At 33.9% G+C, this 26,026-nt stretch overlaps 2 protein-coding genes and 1 long non-coding RNA gene across 3 annotated transcripts; all 3 read right to left on the reverse strand.

Moving 5' to 3' along the window:
• Nucleotides 1-10,270: 10,270 nt before the first annotated feature.
• LOC132046690 (protein PIN-LIKES 2-like) lies at nucleotides 10,271-12,100 on the reverse strand. Its single transcript, XM_059437405.1, has one exon. The coding sequence runs from the start codon at nucleotides 11,795-11,797 to the stop codon at nucleotides 10,436-10,438; it is 1,362 nt and encodes a 453-aa protein (XP_059293388.1). The 5' UTR covers nucleotides 11,798-12,100; the 3' UTR covers nucleotides 10,271-10,435.
• Nucleotides 12,101-13,002: 902 nt separating this feature from the next.
• LOC132046691 (uncharacterized) lies at nucleotides 13,003-13,505 on the reverse strand. Its single transcript, XR_009412771.1, has 2 exons — nucleotides 13,193-13,505; nucleotides 13,003-13,071 (listed from the first exon to the last, which is right to left on the reverse strand). It is a non-coding gene; the product is annotated as an uncharacterized LOC132046691 (long non-coding RNA).
• An 11,436-nt stretch (nucleotides 13,506-24,941) lies between these two features.
• Nucleotides 24,942-25,364, reverse strand: LOC132047859 (uncharacterized). Its single transcript, XM_059438838.1, has one exon. It carries the CDS (start codon nucleotides 25,362-25,364, stop codon nucleotides 24,942-24,944), a length of 423 nt encoding a protein of 140 aa, XP_059294821.1.
• Nucleotides 25,365-26,026: the final 662 nt, after the last annotated feature.

Genomic DNA, 26,026 nt, shown 5'->3' on the forward strand with positions numbered 1-26,026 from the left:
ATAACGTTTTTAATTCCCCAAATCCAATCTTAAATCCCCACAAATGGCTACATCTTCTTCTCTTCTTCCACATTGAGTTCTTCCCCAAATTTTTTGGTAAATTTCTTTCTTCATGTTTCAATTCTTACCCAAGATTGGATTCTCATACTTTCTTTCCCAAATTTCTGATTAAAATTCAAGTTAGCTTATGGAAGAAACAAGATTGGATTTGAATAAGCTTTGTACGGACAACGAAGATCCAATGTTGAATATGAGTGCGATGCGATATGTTGTGTTGCTCCCTATCAAGACTTCCTGTCCGACAACAATCCCTAAGAAGATATTGGTCTTGCCCCTACTATGGTTCGAAGAAGTGTAAATTTTTTCGATGGAGGGATCTTTCCAAAGTTGATGAAAGATCGAAATACATTATTCCAAAGTTGGTGAACAAAAATGAAGGAGATGCACGGAGAATTAGCTTCAAGAGAAGAAAAGGAAGGCAGATGGAAGAACGTGGAAGTTCCGAAATTGCCGAGATGTTGAAAAAGAGATTGAAATGGAAGAACAATCTGTCTCAAGTGATATGAAAATGAAGGAGATGGAAGAACAATCAAGTGTGATTAATCTGGCGAAATTGAAAATGCAAAAGAGATAAAATCGAAAAAGAAGGGGATCAACAACTTTAGCTCTAATTTGATTTTCACATTTTGTATCTTGTTTTGTTTTGGTATTTGGATCGTTGGTTAATGCGAGGAAATTCTTCAACTTGTCATGACCAATTGCCTTAGTGTTTCTTGTATTTTTGAAGTTGAATGGTTTAGTTTTGTGCTTGACGTTGGTAGGTTGCTTGGAAAAATGTCTTTTGTGTTGTGGTTAATGTTAGGTAAGAACTACTTTTCCATTTTATTTTGTCTTGTGGTTAATGTATGTTAGGAATCCTTTCTAGTTTTCTTTTGTTTTGTGTTTAATGTAAGTTTGAAATTGATGAATGAAATCCCTTTAATTTAGAAATCAAAGGTGTTACATGTGCTCCAACATAAACCTTGCTTAAATTGAAAACACGGAGATTCACTAATCTATTTCTATGATCTCCTCGTTTTTTTTTTTCAACAAGGAAGTGTATCCGGTCTCTAGCAGCGACATGTGCCTTGAAACACAATATATCCCATGTAACTTTGGTTTATATGCTTGAAAAAAATACATATATATGCTTCAAGGCAAAGTTTGCCCATAAGGCACAAGTATGCCCCCATCGGCATAAGTTTGGTAAATCCTTAACAAGTTTACGCCGATGTAAAGGGCATACTTTTAAAGGCAAACTTTTATGCCGGATCCGGCATAAACTTGTGAAGGAATTTGCAAAGTTATGCCGGATCCGGCATAACTAAATGTCTGCCCCTCAAGACAAAGTCTGCCTCCTCCGGCAGACTTTTAGTTAAACATAACTAAAAGTCTGCCATTTATGGGCATACAAAATTTAAACTTTGCCTTATAAGGCAAACTTTTTTTTTTTGGTTGAAAGTCTATTTTATTCCATCCAAAAACTTTTACAAGATAATACTTTTCCATGTAACTTTGGTTTATATGCTTGAAAAAATACATATATATGCTTAAGGCAAAGTTTGCCCATAAGGCATAAGTATGCCCCCATCGGCATAAGTTTGGTAAATCCTTAACAAGTTTATGCTGATGGGGGCATACTTTTAAAGGGCAAACTTTTATGCCAGATCCGGCATAAACTTCAGAAGAAATTTGCAAAGTTATGCCGGATCCCAGATAAACTTGTGTAAGTGAAAGCCTATATTTATAATGTCTTTTGCAATAAATTCCCCACTACTTAACCCCCAACCACCTTAGCTGTTTTTGACCACCTTTAAATCCGGTCAAAAGCTTGACCACATTTGGTTTTAACATTAAACATGTCTGATGTTACACGGAAAAAAGGACTTAATAATAGAAACACTCGCATATATATAAACACTTGCACCAATATAAGTTTGTACAAAAGTAGTGCATCACATTCATGATTTGACGCAACATTCTTAGCATAATGTCACAAAACAAGCATCTAAGCCACGCCTACTTTAGTTTGTTTATGAACCGCAAAAACTAACAACTACATTAACTTGTTCTACCAACTACCAACATATTAACACTACTTTCATGGATCCTTTGCCCATGCGAGTTGCGGGTTCCGTCACTTTTTTCCTTTTATTTACCCTCATCTCTTGCCGGCTTGATGATCGTCGCTTTTGCCCTTCCACCTCACTCCAAATCCTTGCTTTGTGACCAAGGTCCCCAAAAGAATATCACCGACCTTATATGCTTTCTTGAGCAAAGATCAATTATCCTACTACTTGGCAAGCCATGTCAGAGACAAAGCAAAACAATTGTTTATAGTTAGTAAACTCACTTGCAACAAATATACCCAATCCAACAAATATTTCAGCTCTTACATTGTATGTTGTAAATCCATTTTCTCGCGACAAATATACCCATTCCAACATCCTAGGCCCTTTGTGCAGTTCTTCCTCTTTCATTATCAACATACACTAGAAGCTTGAGAGGTTTTTCTTGGTCTTCCCTCCTCACATTAGGGACTCGAGAAGCGGCAGGTTGATCGGGTGCATTGGGCTTGTTGCATTTGCAAATTAAGGTTTTCTTGGTCTTCCTCCTCACCGAGAAGCTTGAGAAGTTGATTGTGATAACTTGTTGCATTTTCAAACCATTTAGACGTGGTTGTCCCTTGTTCCCATACCTCTTGTTGGTGCTTGAGAAGTACTCTTTGGCCTTGCACGCTGGTGGTGGTGCTTGAGAAGTACTCCTTGGCCTTGCGGTTGCTCGGCATGGTTAATGGATTTTTCCTTGGCCTTCCCCTAGCTTTTGCCGGTGCTTCGGAAGTTGGAGTTGTCTTTCTTGGCACTTCTCTTTGGTGTGTAGCACTTGATTGCAAAGCTTTGAGATGTCAGCAACATCCGGTCCATGACCATAGCTTGTTCGACAGAATCCCTGTCAAATCAAAACCATTAATCTATTTCTAGTTTTCTTTTGTTTTGTGTTTAATGTAAGTTTGAAATTGATGAATGAAATCCCTTTAATTTAGAAATCAAAGGTGTTACATGTGCTCCCATCGGCGTAAGTTTGGTAAATCCTTAACAAGTTTATGCGGGGGGCTTTTAAAGTATAAACTTTTATCGGATCCGGCATAAACTTGTGAAGGAATTTGCAAAGTTATGGGATCCGCATAACTAAATGTAAACATAACTCAAGCAAAATTTAAACTTTGCCTTATAAGGCCGGTCGAAAGTTATTTTAAACATAACCATAGCTTGTTCTTGTTCCTACCAAAAAAGTAGTGTCTTTACTCCAAAGAGTATAAAAAATAGAGTTTACTTTAAAAGCTCATACCTTCAAAGGAATTGACCTCTTTTGTTATGGTTTTACCATGACAAATCAAGTCATGTCAACCTTTTCTTGACAACTTACCATATCTTTTTGACTAGTGGCTTCTCTTCTCCCGACCTTTGGTCTCATTCGGCATAGGCTTTACAACTGTGGTGCAACATAGGGGTTATTGGACTCGTGCCACATTTTCATATTGATCGGTTGAAGAAAATGACAATAAGTCCTCAGTAGGTCTCCTTACTATGCCTATCAACAAACTCAACGGGTTCATACTTCTTATATAATATGGCGGCAAGGGCATGTTGACATGGTATTCCCCGAGCATCCAGGCCCTACTGTTCGCAAGTTCTATTTCTCAAATCAACGATGTTGACATGGCCCATCACTAATTTCAAACCCTCTCTCACCATTGAAATCAATATTACATTCCATTGACTTCTTTATGTTGATTTCTAGTACCCTCAAAGGCATGGAGATATATTAGTTAACCATGTTTTTGGAAATTGACTTGACCTATTCTAGTCATTACCTTAACTCTAATCTCTTCAAGCATAGTGATAATGGTTTTATGCCTTGGGGCATGAAGAGACATATTATTGTCCACACTATCGCGCTTAATGTCGGATTCTAAAGTCAGTTTACAGTTTGGTGGGTAGTACGTCGCAATATCCTTACCATCCTTGCGCATTTCAAGTACGTTTCATTTTGTCCGCATTTATCTTCATCTCTCCTTCAAAGGTGCTTTTTGCACACTTCCGTGGTTCTTCTTTGAAGACTCTCCATTCTTTTGACAATTGGCTAGATATGTCTTGCACACATCCCGTGCTCCGCGATGGTAACAATTCTTTCATGCTGATGAAGCCCTACAATTTTGAGAAACAATTATATATGAATGAACTTAAACTAAATGAAGAAAAAAAAAGTGATTGTCATACCTTTTGCATGTCCGATATCCGCGAGTATTGCCGCCATCTCCCATTCCCAAATCGATATCCAATTTCAAAAACCATGTCCAAGTGTTCTTATTCTCATATTCCACTATAGCCCAAGCAATAGGCAACATTTGATTATTAGCATCTTTAAATGACCAATAGTCAGTCTCCTTTTTGGTTATTCCCTTTAAGAAACAACCATCCAAACCAATACATTTCCCTAAACCACCTAAAAAGCATTTTTTCAAAGCATCAAAGCAAATATAAAAACTTTCAAACACCAACCTACCACTTTCACCAGAAAGTCATCAACCTTAACAACACAAGTAAAGGATTAGTCCTCAACATTTCATCCCTATAGTCAAATATTCTTCCAAACTCTAACACATGATCACCCATGATTTCTTGGAGTACTTTAGCTCTAGCTCTCTCCGGGCAAAGGGTTTTTCCAACATGTATATTAAGTTCTTCCCTAATCAATTCGAAACTTGAAAATCCTAATGTTTGTTTTCGTAATTATATTCTTGTAATGTTTAGACAAGAACTTAGCATTGCACATGTAATTTCTAGTAGTCTCGACACACCTATGTTTAGGATTGTAGGTTTTGATCATGAAATCATTAGTCTTCTTGTCAAGATTTGCATACAAACTCCTACACCATCCCTACACCTCACCCTAACCTTTTGGGCTCATTGACAAATTTCTCTAACCGCACACCCTTTGAAGTGCATATTTTGTAACAAAGATCCCTAAACTCATTCACATCCTCAAAAACCATCCCCAACTCCCACATCACTTTTTCAACAAGCTTTCTTTGTCAAAAACATCCTTCTCCTAGCCCTCCTAGACTCGACTCATCATCCGTATCCGATTCAACACTATATGCATCGAATCGACATACATTCATCCCCAACAACCTTACCTTTCAAGCTTGTATCAAAGAAAAGAGGGCTTCATCAAAGCCGTATCCGGACCAACTTCACCACAGAATTTCTCCGTGGTCATTTGGTATCCTTTCTCTTCTTTTCCTCCTCCGATATGACCTCCTTTCTCACCAAATTTATGCACTCTTCATGAACATCATCACTTTCATGTTCAAAGATCATGTTCATTAAAGAGTTGACTTCGTCGACTCGAACTATCACGTGGATCGGTCGATTCAAGAATAGGAAATTCACTACTTAATGGGTCTTCGAAGGTAGCTTCAGTTTACGATGTTCAAGAATGTCTTTAGCTTGAGTCCGCTCGGTTCTTTATTAAAAGCAAACCCATCCCTTCTTGGATACCCCCATCCCTTTCTTCATTAAAAGCAGCCAAAGATTTCTCATGGGGCTAGTGTATTCCAAAAAAGCAATGGGACCATCTACATTATCTAAATTATCAACCATGTGACAGACATAGATTTCAATAGTATCCCCATTTTCAAAACTTTGTGAAATTTCGAAAATGTCCCTATCGCCTTTGGATTTCTACAACACTATCACTATTAGGTATCCTAACACAAAATGAACAACTTGTAGTATACCCTAGTTCTTTAATATAATCCCTTAGTTCAAAAAAGGACAACCTATCCACATCAATATCCAAAAACTTCGTTATTTGTCCACCCTCATACTTTGGTTGGCCACTACTAACATCCAAAACCCCACCATGATACCATCTCAATGTTACTAATACAAACCCACTCATACCTGAAATTACAATTCAGTAATAGTACAAACAATCAGTACCACACATATACAATAACAAGATGGTCAACAACAATCACAACCCACACACACATCAAATAACAACAATTAAATTCGACTTCGACAATACAAGGCCAAAAATTGTATAAAATCACATTTTGGGGTGAAAATAAATTGACGCAATTACAATAAAGAATACTACACGACATAAGATTACACATCTCTTAACCCCAAATAACCCCAATTTAAACTAGAAAAACCCATAATTTTTTAACAAACCCTAGAAATTCATACGACAATTTCATAAATCCTATATAATATGGAAAAAAATAAACTTTACGCGTACAAATACCGACAAAGAACAAGACTAACCTGGTATTTTTTCGCTCACTAAAAGCTTCAAGATCAATCGACGATTTCGGGTCAAAATCCACCGCGATGTTACCACCTAAAGTTAGTTTAACTATGATTCACACCGATTTGCGCTTAAAATGGTATTTGAGTGATTAATATGGCAGTAAATCGAGTGGAAGGTGAGAGAGAATTTTGGATTTCAAATTTTGGAAACCAAAATAATGAAAATGACCCGTCCGATTTAATTTTATTTAATACATAGGCATACACTCAAACTCGTTTGAGTGACTTTGTCCGGTTGAAAGCGAAAATAATACACAAAAAATAAGTCCAGGGGGGTCATAGGACCCCCGCAAAGTTGAGGTGTGTTATGGCAAATTTGGCCATAGTTTGAGTGTGTTTTGAATACTTTTCCCAATAATTTACCACCGGGCGTATTTCATGGACAATACCATATAGGTTATGTAATAATTACAATAAATCAATTTAATATTATTTTGTTAAAAACATAGATAGAGAACCCTTGAAAGGTAGTATAAAATTCAAAACCTTAGCGTCATGAGATAAATAAATTCAAAACTTAACCGAATTTTATTCTATTCATAAGTCTATTAGAGATATTAGAATTCAAGTTCAGCATCATTCATGCTTTTCTTCTTCTTCGAAACGATCTGCGCATCGCGCGGGTGCGTATACTAGTATAATTAAAAAGAGGATAGTTTGCCTTAAGATTTTGACAAGTGTCAGCGTAAGATAATGACACGTGGTAGTTTCAGGACAAAGAATAGTTAATTAGTTAATAATTAATTATTTTCTTTTAATCTACACTTAAATTTAAATCTAAAAAAAAATTACATGAAAAGGAAGTAGTTTTTTCCTTCATAAAAGGGAAGTTATATTATATATAGTAGTGCATGTTGCACGATCTCTTAAATAATTCTACATATTTTCACTTCCTAAACATTAGGAAAAATAAACTTCCTAAAAGTACCAAGAACCATGTACCTACAGTATTTTATTTTTCATTTTTTTAATAGCTATATTATCTGTATACGCCTATCTTATTACAACAACAACAACAACCCAGTGAAATCCCACATCGTGTCCGGGGAGGGCAGAGGTACGTAGACCTTACTCCTAGGTAGGGTAGACTACTGTTTCCGAAAGACCTCGGCTCAATAAAAGCATAAAAAGAAGTAAGATAAAGTTAAGAGATTCGGAAAAGAGATTCAAAGCGATATGGAAGAAATTAAATTTGAACCAAAAGATAAGAATATTTGTGAATTGGCTTATAGTTATAGATATTATTGTTTTTAAATTTAAGAGCAAAGGATAAAGCTATGCAATGACATTTAATTTGGAAGAAAAATCATTTTTTTTTTATTTTTTTTTAATTTTGTATTTAATCAAATCAAAATCCTAACCGGTTGAGGATTTTAAATTTGACATTGATCACAACTTCACTCATGGGATTATAGCTTTACTGTTTATAAAGACAAAATCACAAAGGAAAAAAAAACTAATCTAAACAGCCCACATTTGCCCATTTGCACCACGTCCCCATTTTCCTTTGCACGATCACACACATACATGCACAACCTACATCATTCTCGACACAAAAATTTATAGAGCAACACACATGCGCAATGTACATGCAAAACGGACAAATGTAAATTGTTTTTTTTTCATTTGTTATTTTTTTCGCTTCTGCTTGTTTTTATTTAACCTATGTTTAAAAATCAAGCTTTTGTAGAGCTGTTTACTATTTCAAAATCTCTAATTTGTTGTTGATTTATGTTGTAGAAACTGAAGAAGACTTCTTTAAGAGGCTGATTTGCCGACATAGCTGTAGAAATGGAGAAATAAGATCATTATGGAAGAAGGAGATGTGGAAGATTAGAGCAAGAAATTGAAAGCGGTAAGCCTACAAGGCTACGACACCTACACATAAAGGCAACAAAAATTTTAATAATTTACTCTGATTTCTACTATCAAACTGACCTATTCTTTCTTTTTTACAGGAAAGTTTATAGTTTTCTTGCCACCTTTGAAGGTGATTTAGGTTTTTGGAGTGAGAATAAAAATATGCAAGCTTGATCAGTGCGTGAGTGAATTTTTTATTTCTCTACACGAAGAAGTCAAGTAGATCAGGTTAAACTTCTAACTTTTTATATATACGGTTTTTCCAAAGTCTTTTGATGTATGAAATGTTTGCAACATAAAAATTTCCCGTCTTGGATCATGACATTTTTTCATTGCAATGAGTTTTTACTTATTTCGTCAAGTCTTTAATTCAAAATCTTGATACGATATTAACATGACAACTTGGATTACCTATATTTTAGCCTATTAAAATGATAATCATAAGACTAAGAATAATTTTAAAATTAAAGAAATCTTATAAGACTAATAAATTTTAAAATTAATGAAATCTTATAAGACTAAGCGTATTTAAAAAATGCTAAAAATTTACGATATGATATTTAAAATTAAATAAATAAAAATAACTTAACATGTGTGTTATTATATATATGGTTTAAAAACAAATAAAATCAATTGGCGTGGGTACGAAAAGAACTTAAGGTAAGTTTGTGTTACACACTTAATATTTTAAAACATAAATAATTTTAAGCATGGAAAAAATTTATCGAAAAGCAAGGTAAACTATGTGGTTAAAAAGTTGTTAACCATTGTAGATAAATAAATGGGGTTTAAATATCGATTTTTGTTGTTCACGTTGTTAGATGCACGATGAATTAATGGAACACTTATTTGTTCAATGGAATTTACAAAGAGGGTATGGCTAGACTAATGGAATGGCTTCACAAACAGGATGTAAGAGCTGCGAATTGGGAGCAGTATTTGCAATGTTATCCATAAGTTCTGTTTGGATTGAGAAAAACCTTAGAATTTTGAAAAGAAGAGTAAAATTGGAAATGTATAGCAAAAGAGATAGTTTATGTTTGTTTTGTTCGAGCCTTACCAGGCATAAGAACCCAAATGCAAAGACTTAGGTTCCAGGTGAGAAGTTATGATATGAGATTTTCTGATCTTTTGTTGATGCTCTATTTTAGATAGCTGGCTTAGATGGCCTTGCTACATGGATTTGTAACTATTTCAACGGTCATTAATACAAAGTGTTAGTTATAATATTTTAAATATATATATTGATATTATATTATAGGCAAGAATATTAGGTTCCATAATAAGCTAACAATAATCTGTCCATATTTATGTAAAAAACATAAATAAACATATAATTTCTTAATCATAATGTATTTTTATTTGTTTTGAACCATGTTCTATATATGTTCGAGTTATTTGTATCAAAAACTATACATGCTCAGACTTACATGTTTAATTAGAAAGAACTTAGGACAATATATTCATGGGATTTTTATTATCTCTGTCCATTCTTTTTTCTTTTAAACATCCGCGCATCGCGTGGGTACATATACTAGTTAACTTAAAGGGGGGAAAAAAAAAAAAGAAGAAAGAGAAGAAGCAATAACTAAATATTTAAAATGATAAGCTATTACTTTCCTTTAGGTCCTTAGGATGACTTTTAGGCGAGAAAAAAGGAACGGTTATGCCTTATGAGAGTAAAAAAGTGATGTCTCAAGGTAAATACAAAAGCTTAAAGAGTAGAACCAAAAGTTCGCCATGATGGATAATGAAAAGTTCGCCATGATGGATAATGAAAAGCTTAAGATGTATATTAAAAATTCTTTACTGGGGACTTAAAACCTTTAACATATGAGGTTAACATACAATGTTTTTACAATTGGATAGATGCTTCATATAAGGAAGTTGTTACTTTCCCTTACATTGGATTACCAAGCAAATAGGGAAGCACTGTGTAAGATAGATTCAATTTGTCCCTTGATGTATAATGCTTCAAACAAAGCATAGAAAGGTAAGGCACACACTACATATATACTGTAGTACATAAGCTGATTAAATTATGCACTGAAACAAATAAAGACACTGAGAATTGATCACGACTACGCCATGTCGCTTATTACATAGGAACTCTAAAATTGACATGAATAGTGCACAAATGTTTCAAACAAACCTCAGACATAAGAAAGCAGAATCTTGAAGTAAATAATAATGTATATAGAAAGAGAGAACAGAGCAAACACATGTTGCCAGAAGAGCATTGCTGAAGCTTCTCTGACTGCATAACCTCTCAAGCTAGCAACTGCTCCCAACAAGATGGCACTTGGTGTTGTGTACTGCAACAAAAGAACGAAACGGTACATCTGATCATCAGGGATTAAAAAGTTCATTTGATCAGCCAAATAGACCACTCCTGTTCCCACCAAAGGAAGGACTAAAAGTCTAGCAACAGTAATCCCAACGGTGGTTCGAACCCCAAGTAAAGATTCATTCGGACCCTCAGCAAGCATTCCTCCTAGAATCAGCATAACTGAAGGCACCATAGCTTGAGCCAGAATTTGTAAACTATCCGTGAGGAATGCAAGAGGAGCCTCGTTACCATAAACAACAGACTTAATCGGAGGAACCATTCCGACAAGAAAAGCCAATAAAATAGCAAACATCGGAGGCTGGAGAACATGGCGAACTGGAGTTTGTTCAGCAACAATTCTTAATTTTCTAACCATCTGGGGCTCCGCTAAACATCTAATAGATTTTGGACTCCTTGGAGCTGGTGGCGATTCCTCCAAACTATCAGGATCAGGAATAGTACTACTCGAAAGGGTTGAGACACTTGTAAAAACCCGTGCAATAAAAGGCGTCTTGCAATGCTCAGTTTCTCTATCTTCCATACCAGGCCACTCAGCTTCCACAAGAAGTGGCCTACTTAGATCATTACTAGGTAACGGCTCCTGAATCTCACCACCGTCTTCAACAACATCGAAGTACTCCAACGGGGGCTCCATCATATGGTAAACAAGAGTGTAAACAAGCAACACTGCAACCCATTGTGCAAACGACACATAAGACACACCAGTTGTGTAACAATCCGGACCAAAAGGATTGTCACTACTATGACACACCGATCCAACAATGGCAAGAGGCAAATTACCCGTATTCCCAAACGCAGTCGCAATGATAGTGAACCTAAAGTACTCCTGGGGTGGCTTGCAAATTTTAGCTACCAAGTACCCCAACAGACAACCGATTGCAGTACTGAGAAGTACATTAGCTGGTATAAACCACCAGCGCAAAAAATTCTGAACAGTAATAGTCTCACCAAGGTGAATAAAGATAGTACAAGGCAAGAAGAGAGCAAATACAAGCTTACTAAGGAGCTTAAAAGTAGCTTTAGGAACTAATTGGGTTCTTGGATGTGCAAGAATTAGGCCAATAACAGTTAAACATAGGAGTTTCAACAATGGTAGAACAGCATATACAAGGTAATGTCTACTATAATACATATTGGCCTGAGTTTCAGCAGATGAGGGTTCCATTTTTTAGCTTGAAACCACTAAGGAACCTTCCAGAACCTTTATTAAAACCCAAAATCCGTTGAAGTTCTGGTAAAGATTGAAACTTTACAAGGTGGGCCTCAGAAAGACTTTCAGATTTGAAAAATCTAACCCCAATTAAGAAGATTACAAGTTACCAATAGTATCTTGGTAACAATCTAGAAAGGCACTCAATTCAAAGGATACTACTACCTAAACTACAGCTCAAATCCAAGAATCCCAAAATAAGATTCCTTGGAAAAAGTGAAACTGCTAAAATATATAATAAAGGTAGTAGCAAAAAGATAGAAGTGTTAAGGCGGCAAATACTTGTCTTACGCAATATGAAGAAGCAGATACTGAGCTGAGATACTGAGCTGAGTTGCAGATGTAACCTCTTTGCTGGTAGAGATAGAGCCTTCTCCAAACAGAACTGAAAAGTTACAAAGAGAGCACGAAACTAGCTACTCTATGATTGAACCAGTTAGGTGCACTGTGTCTATGTACATAAACTTTATTTATTAATTCAGCAAGGTTAATCCAAGGGGCAGGGATTAATGATTAATTACTGGGTTCACCTGAAAAAACATGAGTTTTAAGTTTTATAACGTTAGTGTAAATAATTTTTGCTAAACTGTAAGGTCATTAAAAGGATATTTACCACTTTTCAAGTCTCAATTTATATGATATAGTTTGATTAGGTATGGAGGTTAAGAAAAAAATAAAGACTTCTGAAATTTATGGTCTAATTCAAGTCATAAATATTTATATAGCCGTAAAACATTTCATTAAGGTAAAAGGAAAATTTCAAATTAAATTATTTCTAAATATAAAAATACATCATTCTTTGCATGCATTAAAAAAGAATGTGTATCACATAAATCGAGAGGGAGTAACAAGCTTTCTTAAAATTAAGATTTGAAAGTTTTAAAATAAGATATGCTACTTGCTAAAAGCAAAGTAAAGTTGATATGATGGTGTAAAAATTATTTACATTAATGGTGTGTATTACATAAACTCAAAAAACATTATCTTATCATAATTAAGTAATTAACTAATGTTACGATATATACTTATTAAAATTTAGTTAAGTGAGTAAATTTTTCATAATTCAACTAATTTACCTCCAATGATAAGCTGGGTTTTTGGTTGCGATATATAATAAACTATTGATCTCTCTGGGACGGAGGTAAAAAGAAAATAGTGACAGGTTTGAATAATACTGTTGGATGTGAATTCGAGAAACGCCTCCATCTGTTGTTTTTCGTGCCGCCTCTCTTAATTAGACAAACAACATCTAAATTAATAAGTTAATCACGTATATATAAGCAAACTAATCAGGAATCAGCAGGGGATCAAGTGATATGAAACTTAATTATCTTTTGGATAGAAAAATACCTTAGTATCTTCCAAAGGTAATAACGACGTGAAAATGCCTCCATGTGAAATTCTGACCTTTGCAAATGATTGCATCAATGTGGTCATTTAAGTATTCTTGAATCTGCTCGAGTAAAAGCCTAATCCAAAAAGAGGAATATATTATTGCCCCACCACTCCCCACATGAACCCATGAAAAAACAATTGAGGGAAACTTCACATGCATTTCCCCATCGTTTGTCTCATATGGTATGAAGTTGGGTGAGTTGTCCAAATTTGTTACCTTATTTTATTTTTAGCACTAGGGATTGTATTCTTTAATTCCCATGGACACATTTGGCGTACATACTGGCAATCAAATGAGGGTGACATGAAACAAGAATCAATCGTCAATCAATATACCTAATGCATATGCCGCTTTCTAAACGTGTCCTTTTTTTTATTTTGGCATCTCAATTAAGTATTGTTTCTATTGAACCCCTAAACTCGTTAAGGTTGCCTACCGAACACAATCCGAATTACATAAGATTCCATCTTCAATGTACCAAATACGCTAATATATATTCTAATTTAATTATGTCATCTTTTAGCTAAGATTCGCATTAGTTGAGAGGAAAAAAAAAAAAGAGTAGCTCTTAATTGAGCTGGCAGTGGAAGAGCAGAACCGGCAGAAACCGACACATCCATGACCTAATGAACAGCTTACCACATGATTAAAATTTGCTTCACCTCCATTTTCCCAATTTAATTTTTTCTTCTAATAAAAATCAGATTTATGGGTTTTGATACACACTTCGTATGACGAGTTCAAGTGCTCAATACGTTAACAACACTTAATTCGGCGTGCTAAAATGAAAAAAGGGGCAAGTTTAGGGGGCCACATATGTGTTAAGCCTATATATAATAAAGCTAGGCGAAAGCTAATCCTATGTGATACCTCTCTATAACCTCCATTGTCATTTATCTTTTTTCTCAATTTTTTGACATTTTCCTCTTCATTTCTCTATTTTACTAAATAAAATAAAATATTAAAAGTTTCATCCTTCCACTCATAACAAAAACTCACTCACCATTTAATAGCATTATATTTGCCATCACTTCCCTATAATTATTGTGATTATTTTGTATAAAATTTATTAAGTAAAAGCAATGAACCTTCCCTCATTCTACTCATTCAATTCAATTAAGCTCAATTTAATATATATAATCATCAATCCTCAATCTATATATATTATAAAGCTAGAGAAAAGAAGAGTGATGTGACACCTCTCTTTGGTCAAGGATCCTATTTATTTATTTTTTGATTTTTTTTTACTTTTTTTTTTTTGATTTATCTGAATTATTTTATTTAAAAAATCATTTGCATAACTCACACCTCTTTATCTTCATAACTACTACTCTTATCCTATTTTTCTCTCTTCTCATTTATTTGCATTTTCCTCTGTTTTCCGTTACTTACCACTTTCTCAACTATTGCAGATTTACATCCCAATGGCGTTTAATTTAAAACGTTTCTGTCACATTAGATGGTAAAAGCTCTTAGTACTAATTAATAACTGCAAATGGGTGCCAAACAACCAGTAAATGATTGTTTAGTTCCCCTCCTCCATGTAACGTATATATACACATTCCAAATATTCATAAATGCATCTCTTCTTTCCTCATACATGAGACAACCACCATACTATAAATAGAGGTGAAAGGTGGACTATAAGTTTTCAAGCCTCCTTTTCAGAACAACTATGAACCACATTTTATTTTTGGATTTTTTGCCCGATAGGGTGACTTTCTCAATAATTTTGGACAAATAATGGAGTTTCCCAAATCACGTGTGCTTTGACAGGATATGTGAAATCTTAATACTAGATATTGTTTTGTTGAAGGGACTTTCTCAACAATACACATCTCAAACTGCACTTGCGGATTTGATTGTAAGCATTTCTTGTCTTATAACATTTTCTGTTTACGGCAATGATTTATGCATCAATTCCAATTACAGGTTGTTTAATTTCATTCATTCATGTAAACCAGAAGAGATTCACAGGGTTTGAGTGTATATAATAAGTCCTCTCTATTTTATTTTATTTTCAAAAAGCTATAGCCATTACTTAGTGCAATCTAAAATAAAAGCTCGAATTTTGATGATTTTCCGCTCAAGAAGAAAGTGTAGTATTGCTTTTGTCGTGTTTAGTTATGTCTAAAAAGAAATTGTGGTGAAAATAAAAGAATATAAAGGAATAGTATGTACGTAAGAATAGAAAACATTTTAGTAAATTTAGAGAGTATTCTGTGTTAATGAAATACCTAAGGATGTAATTAGTAAGATCACTAAGAAATTCGCTAGATCGTAAAAACAATACTCCCTTAGTCCCATTTTATTTATGTGACACGATTTCTTGTATGGGGTCAAACTATCTAATTTTCAGTGCAAGTTCGGACATAAATCTTAAAATAAAATTTTATACATTTAAAACCTATATAAAAGATACTATATACACAGGGGCGGATCTACGTGTAAGTGAGGGTGTTAACACCCTCGGCAAAAAATCACAATGTATATATAGGGTAAATTTTTTGTATTTATGTGCATATATTAACTTTTAACACCCCGCAAAAAATTACAGCCAGAGTATATTTAGCTTTTTTTTTTTTTTCGAACACCCTGGATAAAAATCCGGATCCGCCACCGTGTATACAAGGAAAATCAAAGTATTTTTATTACGAAGAAAACATAATCAAAGATTAGTTATATTGTAATTTAAAACATAATATTTGAAATAAAGATAGGGTTTCAAAAAATTTGTGAAGGGAAAAGGGCTTTTTGGTCCTTGTGTTATTATCTTATTCTGATTTTAGTCCCTATATTATTCAAGTTAGCAATTTTGACCTTCAATTAGCATAAGTGAGCGATTTTAGTACCTGAAGTGCCAGAAGTTTAACGGTGTTACTCTCAACAAGGGGCAATTCTGACTTTTGATAATATATCCTCTTTAGCATCTCCATGAAAGGTTGCTACCACGACTTCACCTTGCCCCTTCTTTCGACATTTGTTTTACTTTGTCCCTTTTTGATTTTTCTATCTATGCTTACTGGAGATCATATAAATCAATTTCACCCTCCAAAGTGATACTCCAGTCGTCATGGCCATGGAAATAATAATTGGAAAATCGTAAATGAAACGTGAACCCACTGGTGAAAACGAATCTTTGGCCAATGAATGGCACCAACGTCAGTCATTGGGAGCATTGCAAATAAAGGAACAAAATGATAAAGAAAATTCAAAATACCCAAATAAAATCCAATCGATTGTTAAACATATGTTAAATACTAAAATCCTAGGTTGTTGTGAAAGACGAGTATAAGAACAACAACGAGGTAAAAATGTAACTTGTGTTTTGCTGGCCACTTTTTGAAGCTAGGTGAAATCCACAGTGTACTGGAGTGTGAGAAGCAAAAGTGAAGAAGGTGGGGTAAATCTATTACGGCTCTAGAGCTTTTGATTTGTTATTTATTTTTTATTTTTTGGGTTTTTAGATTCCAAGAATATAAGGTTTGGAATGGGTATTTTTGTAATTGCAACGCAAAAATTTAACCTCACTTAGTGCGAACGACTAAAACTACATATTAATGTTAATTGAAAGTTAAATGCGCTTCATCGAATAATACAAGGACTAAAATCAGAATAAGATAATAACACAAGGACCAAAACAACCATTTTCCCATTTTGTGAAAGATTGAACTAAAAGGACACAATATTTTTGTAGTTTTTTCCAAAATAAAAAAAATGTTGATAGTATTTTTACAATTAACGATCTCAATTTTTTTTAAACAAACATTTCAATACCTTAAAACTATATCATTGTGAAGAGAATGCCAGTGCCGAAATTATAGGTTTGTTTCTTTATTGATTTTCTTTTTTATACTTAGATGTATACTTCTCTATGATCATCATTCATATTTATTTTTTCTCATTTTTTTGCATTTTTCATTCACTCTTGTCAATTCATTTTATTAAAAAAAAAAAAAAAAATTATTATCAAAGTGAACGATCGGTTACAATCGAAGTGTAACCACCAAGGCTTTAAAAGCTACGACCGTCGCTAAGATACTAAAAGTCTCTGACAGGTTAGTTCTTCAAATCTCTTCCTCTTCTAAAGTCTAATATCATTTTCTATTTGGATATCAATTTATATATTTTGGGAGAAGCACATACCTCCTCTGATGATATCGTTTACTTCCGCTTGACCAGTTTTTTTGATTTTATTGAATGACCAGCTTTGATAAGCACAACCATCATACACTTCCATATCAATTCTATTTCTATCTAGGTAGAAAAATATTCAACAAAACTCGAGAAGGATGACGAAATATTGGACAAAATTCGAGAAATGATAAAAAGAATGACAAAGAAGAAAATTATCAAGACTTTCAAAAACTTCCATGTGGTTTCTATTATGATCTCTGCCCACTTCTTCATCTGACATGTGAGTTTGCATTTTAGATTTGGAATTTTTTAATGTAAAATTTTATTTCCTTGGTAGAAATAATTAGTCCTTCTGTGCCAATTTATGTTAAGAGCTTCAGAGTATGAGGGTGAAAACACTTGATTTTGCTTATGAAATCGGGTATAAGATTCTTCAATATTTTTAAACTAAAATTTACATATTTGAAAAATACGCGAAAGTACTATAAGTCAATATAGTTAATGATTCAAAATATCTTTAAAAAGTTGAGAAAAATATACTCTAAAAAAAATTATTTGACTTCCCAAATAATAATATCTTCACATAAAATGAGACGGGGAAGTATTTTAGACTAAATGTGTGGATTAATATCCACGCCTCTAATTTACTTATCTAAGTTAATTTTTATTCTGTTTTTTTATTTTACATCCATTAAGTAGATGATTTTGTATTTGTAAGAGATTTTCTTATTTGATTTGCTTCTCCATTTTGGCACTTTTTGATGAATCTTCCTATTTTTTTCTCCAAAAATACGTAATGCTTAAACATAAACTTCCATGCACTCAATACATTCAGTTTTCTATCCTCTTATTTTTCTTAAAAAGACATGTTGTTTGAATAGTAACGGGCATAACTTAATACATAGAATGTGCATTATATTACGAAGTGTATCAAAAATGCAGAGGTTTGGCTCATTTTACTGGCTGATTCTGTGGTCTACGAATAATGATTTTCAAATGCAATTGTTTTCACTACCTGAAGCATGAATTATTCATGCTCGGTACTTGAAAAATAAAACATGAAGGTGCAGGATTTGATCGATTTATTATCACTGTGACAGGAATGTCATATTTGAATGACAAGATTAATATATTTAGGAGTCAGTATGTGTGTGATAAAAAGCAGAAGATATATATTATGGAGGTACGAATATATCTTTTTTCCATACAGTTTTTCACATACATGAGGATGAAGTTAAGCAATTGATATAGATTTCATTGGTTGTAATCCTAAAATCGTTGGTGAGATCTTTTTACAAGACAAATGGATCTCATTTCTCCTAATTTTATACTCTGACAAGTGTATGGGAAAGGGGGTTTTGGGTTTATATTTTCTATCGTTAATTGCACGCTTTCCCTCAATTTACCTAAAAAGTCTAACATCTATTATCCTCTTTCTTCTCCTATTTAAGCTACTTACATTGCAACTATTAAAATTTAATTGAAGAGGTAATAATAAGAAAGAGATTGACATAAAAGAAATAAGAAAAAAGATAATACTGAAAGTAACACATAAAATACCAAAAAAATTGAATTCACAGAAAAGAAATAATAGATGATAGATAAGAAGAAAGTTTAATTAAAAAAATCAAAACTTTAATTATCTAATAAATTAAAAAAAATTGAAAACATATATATTGTTCCAGACATTTGTAATTTTTGGTGTAATTAGACAACATCTTGCTTCGAATATGGGGGTTGTTTAACTTTTATATGATAGATTAGTATATGTTTTTTTTTTTTTTTTAGTTTTATCAATATGTGGCATTAACTTTTATATTCATATCCATGATTTTTTTTTAAACTCTCGCTCAACTAAATTAAAATATTTCAAATTCATTAATACTTTTTATGACCGCGCAAAGCGGGGCAAATTCTACTAGTTAAAGATCTAAGGGTGACATACAATCGAGACTATGCTAAAAGAATCCTCGTAATTATTTGAAGTCCACAAGATTGCATCATTGACCGATTTTTAATAGCGTACGCCGTTGAACATCTTCTCCAAGTTTAACTAGAGCGTTAATCTTTTAATATATGTTGTAACTTATATAAGCCGTCCAAAGATGTTAGGTGAGTGATATATTTGTCTAAGAATTGAGGTGGGATAGCCTTTCATCCATCCAAAAAGACAACTCGAGCTCTATTACTATACAAAAATCAACTCGCCGTAGAGTTTTGACAAAACATGAAACAAAAGACAAACATATGAATTTATTCACTGCATAAATGAAAATTTCGTTTTAAAGTTATAACCTCTATCTAAATCATTTTGACTGAAGCAAACGTTTAGTACTTGAAAATGTTTCCTTGATTTTTTTTGTATTTGCCGATCGACAGTATTTTCGAAAAAGAAGTCTTCACATTTGCGGCAATCTGCAGGATTGTCCTTCGGGGTGATCTTTAATTTTTTGCCCTCAAATCAGTGGTCTTTAATTTTTGTCCTTCACTAAAAGCCCCTTGATTCCAGGTTCGAGTTCCCGCTCAATCAAAAATAAAAAATAAAAATCGCAAGGCATAAGTTGGGATTCGAAGGGCATAAGTTGAAACCCAACTTATGCCTTAAGGTTAAAAAAAAAAAATACTGAAATTTTGCAAACCTCTACCTTAAGGCTTAATTTTGGGTAAACGTTTGTCTTAAGGCATAAGTCGACCAACTTGGCGCCTTGCAAATCCCTAACTTCTCGCGAATCCCAATTTATGATTTTTTTTTTTTTTTTTTTTGGACTAAGCCTGAATTTAAACCTAGGACCTCTGAGTGTTAAGCGAAGAGCAAATATTAAAGACCACTAATTTGAGGGGCAAAAATTAAAGACCACCCAAAAGAAGACAATCCGCGCAAAATAATGTCACATTTGTAGGATTGGACAATTTTCTTTCCTCGAGTCAGATTTTTATTAAGCCCATCTTTTTGATATCCTAATGGGCAATTCGCAGGAATGCCCTTATTTTGGGGTGGTCTTTAATTTTTGCCTTTTGTTTGAATCTTTTGGTTTCGGATTCGAACCTTCGCTCAATCAAAAATTTTTAAAAAAATTCGTAAGATAGCGTTTGGATTCGCAAGGCAAAGATATGCCTGTAAAACTCTGCCTTCAGGCAGAGATTTGCCTGAGGCAGAATTTTGCTATCTTCAGGCAGAGTTTGAAACTCTACCTAAGGTAGAGTTCGAGTCAAACTCTGCCTTATCAGGTAGAGTGTTGAGGCAAACTCTACCTAAGGCAAAAGTTTTGCCTTATATCTAAAGGCAAAACTCTGTCTTAAAGCCTAACATTGGCTCGAACAGGCCTAACTTTGCTACAAAATTTTACCTTGCGAAATTATCTTCTTTTTTTTATTGAGCCGGATTTCGAATCTCAAATCTCATGGTATTAAGCGAAAGGGGCAAAAATTAAAGACCAGTGCATTTGAAGGGCACTCTACACAAAAAAATGTATCCTAATTGGTACCACTGCCACCATTTGGCCCACCCTAAGAGGGCCAATGTAAACCGGGTCATTTGCACGATTGCCCTTCAAAGGCACTGGTCTTTAAATTTTGTCCCTCAAATTGGTAGTCCCCCTTCGTTAAAATCCCTTGGTTTCGGTTTCGAACCCCCGCTCAATCAAAAAATTTTAAAAAAAATCACAAGGTAGAGTTTGGATTCGCAAGGCAGAGTTTTGCATGCAAAACTCCACCTCAGGTAGAGTTTCAAACTCTACCTTAACTGCGTTAAGCTAGAATTTTGCCTTCGGGCAATTCTTTTTTTTTCTTTCACTTATTTGGAATTTTACAAACCTCTGCCTTAAGGCCTAACTTTTGCCCGAATAAGCCTAATTTTGGGCAAAAGTTAGGCCTTAAGGTAAAGGCCTAATTTTAGGTAAAAATTTGCCTTAAGGCCTAACTATTGCTCGAATAGGCCTAAATTTGCTACAAACCTCTGCCTTGCGAAATTTCTTTCTATTTTTTTTTTTTTTACTGAGCTAGGGTTCAAACCCAGAACTTCGGGGTATTAGGCGAAAGGTAAAAATTAAAAACCACCAATTTGAGGGGAAAAAACTAAAGACCAGTGCCTTTGAAGGACAATCCGCACAAAAAAATGATGTAAACCTTTTTCATATCTTATGGGCCAAAGTTCCAGACCGTAGGGGTCGTTTGGTACACGGTATAAGGTGGGATATCCCATCACTAATTTTGAGATTAATTTTGTACCATGTTTAGTAGAAGGTATAAATTTATCCTAGGATATACCTTCTACCAAACAGGGTATAAAATAAAGCTCAACCTCAAGGATGAAATATCTCACCTTATCCCATTAACCTTGAGATTATTTTATGCCATCTCCTAGATGGTATAAATTAATCCCAGGATTATAAACCCGAGTTAAACTAGTCCGCATACCAAATGATGCCTTAACTGAATAACTATGAGTATAGTTTAGAAATTAATTGACCTGAGGTACTTTTAACAACCGATGGATTCTTTAGCATGTACAAGCAAATTATCAGCCTTACTGGTAATTATGAGTTATGACTCCCTTATTATGATCTTCCTCCGTATTTATTTGTTTGAAGGTGTTTGACTAGACACAAAATTTGAGAAAGAAATGAATTTTTTAAAAATTTATGTTCTAAAATAAGTCATGAATATATGTGTGGCTAACATCTCATTATTGAGAGTAAAAGGAGAGATTTAGTTAAATTATTTTTACATAAAAAAATGTAATATTCGTTTTGAAATAGACAAGCACAGAAAATATGACACATATATTAGAATAGAGGGAGTACTTATTCCGTATTAAGATATATATTGGTTTGGTGAATGTAGAGATGACATTCTTTTGACAATCACAGTGGCACTCCTTTTATGTTTCAATATTCTAATATCTCTCCCAAAGTTATAAGGGCTAAAACCGAAAGCAAGAGGAAAATGTATCTTTGATTTCTCAATCATACTAAATTTGTACTTTGCATTTAATATTATCTATCGTTTACCTTTATAAGCTTGAAGTACTAATAACCTTTTTGCCATGTTATCTCACCATCGACATGATCAGTACATGTTGTTTTCCTTTGGTGCATGGAATAAGAACTTCAATTACCAGAGACATTGGATGAAAATGACGTTATGTTTAGCTGGTTATCAAGAAATAGATTATTTTCAAGTTAACTTGACACTCACTTGAGAAAGTATATTTGTTAGAAGTTTATTTTATTAAATTAATCTTATTAATTGTGCTTTGGAAATTTAAGTTTCTTAATGATAAGGGTAATATTGAAAAAAACTAAAAAAATCTATTTTTAGCATAAGGGACTGATAAAAAGGAACCGAGAGAGTCACGAGTCCAACTGATTCATTGCTTTCGTCTAGAACTATATATACATGCAAAAGAAAAAACCTAAAATACTTACAAATAATAAAATTACATAGTGTCTAAATCTCTCACACACATATATAACATGCAGCTCTAGCTAATTAAGGAATAACTAATATAACGAATCCTCATATTTTTGTCATTTTTTGGATGTGTGGAAAAAAAAAAACATACATTCTTGTGCCAACTAGTTTCTTAATGCAAAAATAAAAAAATTGTGGGCCGGGATTCGAAATATGCACACCCTTAGTCGCCGGGCTATCCTTCGTTTCTAAAGGTTGTTCATTACTAGTATATATCCACAAAGTTCTATATACAATTTTTTGAAAATATATATGACCATTACTTGAATAAGGTGTGGCTCCGCCCATGATGCAGCTCTAGCTAATTAAGGAATAACTAATATAACGAATCCTATATTTCGTTTTTGTCATTTTTGGCTAGCTGGTTACATACTTCTTGTACATTTTTATGAAAACAGAAAAGGGCCAAATATACACCTGTACTATCGGAAAATGGCTAGATATTCCCCTTGTTATACTTTGGGTGAAAATATGGCGTTATACTATTACTCAAATATACCTCTCTTTGTTATGAGGTGGACGTTAATCTATACGTGCGCTAACATTTGATGAGGTGGATGCCACGTGGCACGTCACCTCACCACCTAACCCATTTTACCCCTTCCCTCTATTTGTTCTTCTACCACTAAAATTTTCTTTCCCTCCACCACCGTTGGAGATCGCGAGAAACTTTTTTAAAGACCCAGATCACCTGCTCTCCACCACTGCGGATGTTATTTGACATTGTTGTTGTAAACCAAAAACTTACTACGCTACATCGGGTTATCAATGGAGTCAAAGATCATGTATAATCAACCTTTAAATGCAATGAGACTCAGGAGCTCGAATAAACTAATTGAATTATGATAGCAGGTGATTGAAGACAAAGGAAATTATTTTACTATTCCACTAGTAGATGGTGAATTGATATCCTTAAATTCAGTAAAGAAGATTTTAGTAAAAGGTGCTTCCACGACAGAAATTTAACCTTGATATCACAATTATGTAATCTGGTTTCTTACAAAATAATTTCAATTAATTTGAGATCATGGTCTTGAAACAAATTTCGTAGTTAAGCCCAAATGTCCGTGGAAGAAGACTGTCAACACCAACGGGGCCATACTATCTACCATCAACGTGTTCAGGGGCGGCCCAACTTGATTGGTGGCCTAAAGCCAAATTTCAATATGAGGCCCCAAAGTTTTTTTTTTTTTTTTTTTTTTTTTTTGGATAAAAGTCGTGCATATATATTATTTGATGTGTATTTTTTCTAGCGTTTTAAATGCAAAATTGTTCATTGTTATTTTTGGAAAGGACTAATAAGGAAAGTGTGTTACATATATTGAAACACAAAAAATTAAAAAGAAAAGAAATTGAAAGAGATCAATAGCAAGTTAGAACAATAGAACCTAATTCTAGAATTTGATAACCGGATATTACAAGAAAATTTCACTATTTCGATTTACTTGTTGCTATGCCCAACAACCCGAGAAAAAAATGAAGAAGTGTGCAATTTGATATATTACAACCCTTGTTTTCGTGATAATAAATAATTTAATAGTAGGAAGAAAAGAGAGCATAAACATACAACTTTTCTCATGAGAATAGATTAAAAAAAAAAAAAAAAATTGGATTCTATATGCAAATTACCTCAAATATATATATAAATATACTTGAAATTACATCAAAAATTGTTCTACAGATCTTATACCCTTTTATTGAAATTTTTACTATTTAAAAAAAAAAAATAACACATAAGACCAACTTTTAAGGAGTAGTCATTAGTATGGGGCCTAAAGCGGTCGCGTCATCTACTTGACCCCTGAGCCTGCTCTGAACGTATCCCCAGATATAGAGGGGTGATGGTGACGGTAATGGTGGTGGATAGGGAGGAGATGATAGTGGTGGAAGAAAAGGGGAAGAAAGGGGGGCGGTGAAGTGACATGTCAGGTGGTGTCCATCTCATCGAGTTGTCACTGCCACATCAGATTTAGTGTCTACCTTTGGACCAAAAGTATAACGGCAATCGACAGGGTATATTTGAACCGAAAGTATAACGAGGGGTATATTTGGCCATTTTTCTATAGTATAGGGGTATATTTGGCCCTTTGCCGTTTATGAAATATGGAGAATAAACTTGGCCATCTCCATGGCATGCAGGACCAAAAAATAAGTTGAACAGGATACACTCAAACAAAGCAGAGCCGATATCCCAATAGCCAAAGCTGGCCTAGTCTCCATCAAATACATTTGTAACAAACCTATAACTTCACAAACGTCCTCATCGTAATGCGCAAAGTACTTCTTCTCCCATCCCATCCAATTTGAAGGTGATCCTGATTTTCCAGCTTCTAGCGATTTCATCTCTTTAATACGCATTCGTAGGACAATCATGTTCTCATCCACAATCTTGCTTCGGCCACGATTATGTTGATCAAATCTTGCATTCACATTCACTACTTGCCTCGGCGCCTTTTTAAATTTCATGCAGGTGGAGCCTGAAGGAGGAGTCATGGCCAAAGAGATCAATGAAGTCATTTTTGGAGAAACAAAAATATATTTTCGTACGTGTAACTGCTTGGGATTGAGGCTAAGTTGTTAAGGTTACTGGATATATGATTGTAATTGCAAATATGTTGATGGAATTTGGTGTGTTGTATATGGAGGATTATTGTGGATTGTGAAGAATATATATATAGAGGGATAGGAACAAAGTGTTGTGTTTACGCATGGAAATTACTTTATTTATCTTAGAAGGGAAGGCTCCCAAGTTGCGTCGGCGCAACGTGGGCGACTAGGCGCGTAGCCTCAAGAAAGGGACGGCCGGTGGAACTTCATACATACGTCATACGTAATTAAGCAGTAATTAATGTGGAATATTTGGATTGATTCTTTTGATTTGTCGCAAGACTGTCTTGTCAATTGGGGTTTGATTTGGGTGTTTACGGCGAAAGCTGAGTAGAACTTCTTTTTGACTTTAACTTTTTATCAAGTCACATTTAGATAATTTTCTCATCCGTTCACTAAAGTTATTTTGTCGTAAAATAATATTTTAAAAATATATTTTCATTTTTACTTATTATTTTTAACATATCAGGAGAAAATAATTTTTTTTTCTATTTTATTCATAATATTAATTACTCATTTTAAATAATTTTTCAAATTCATTAAAAATATGTACCAATCAATACGAGTACCAT

Source organism: Lycium ferocissimum, chromosome 2, assembly GCF_029784015.1.
Source record: "Lycium ferocissimum isolate CSIRO_LF1 chromosome 2, AGI_CSIRO_Lferr_CH_V1, whole genome shotgun sequence".
Lineage (NCBI taxonomy): Eukaryota > Viridiplantae > Streptophyta > Magnoliopsida > Solanales > Solanaceae > Lycium > Lycium ferocissimum.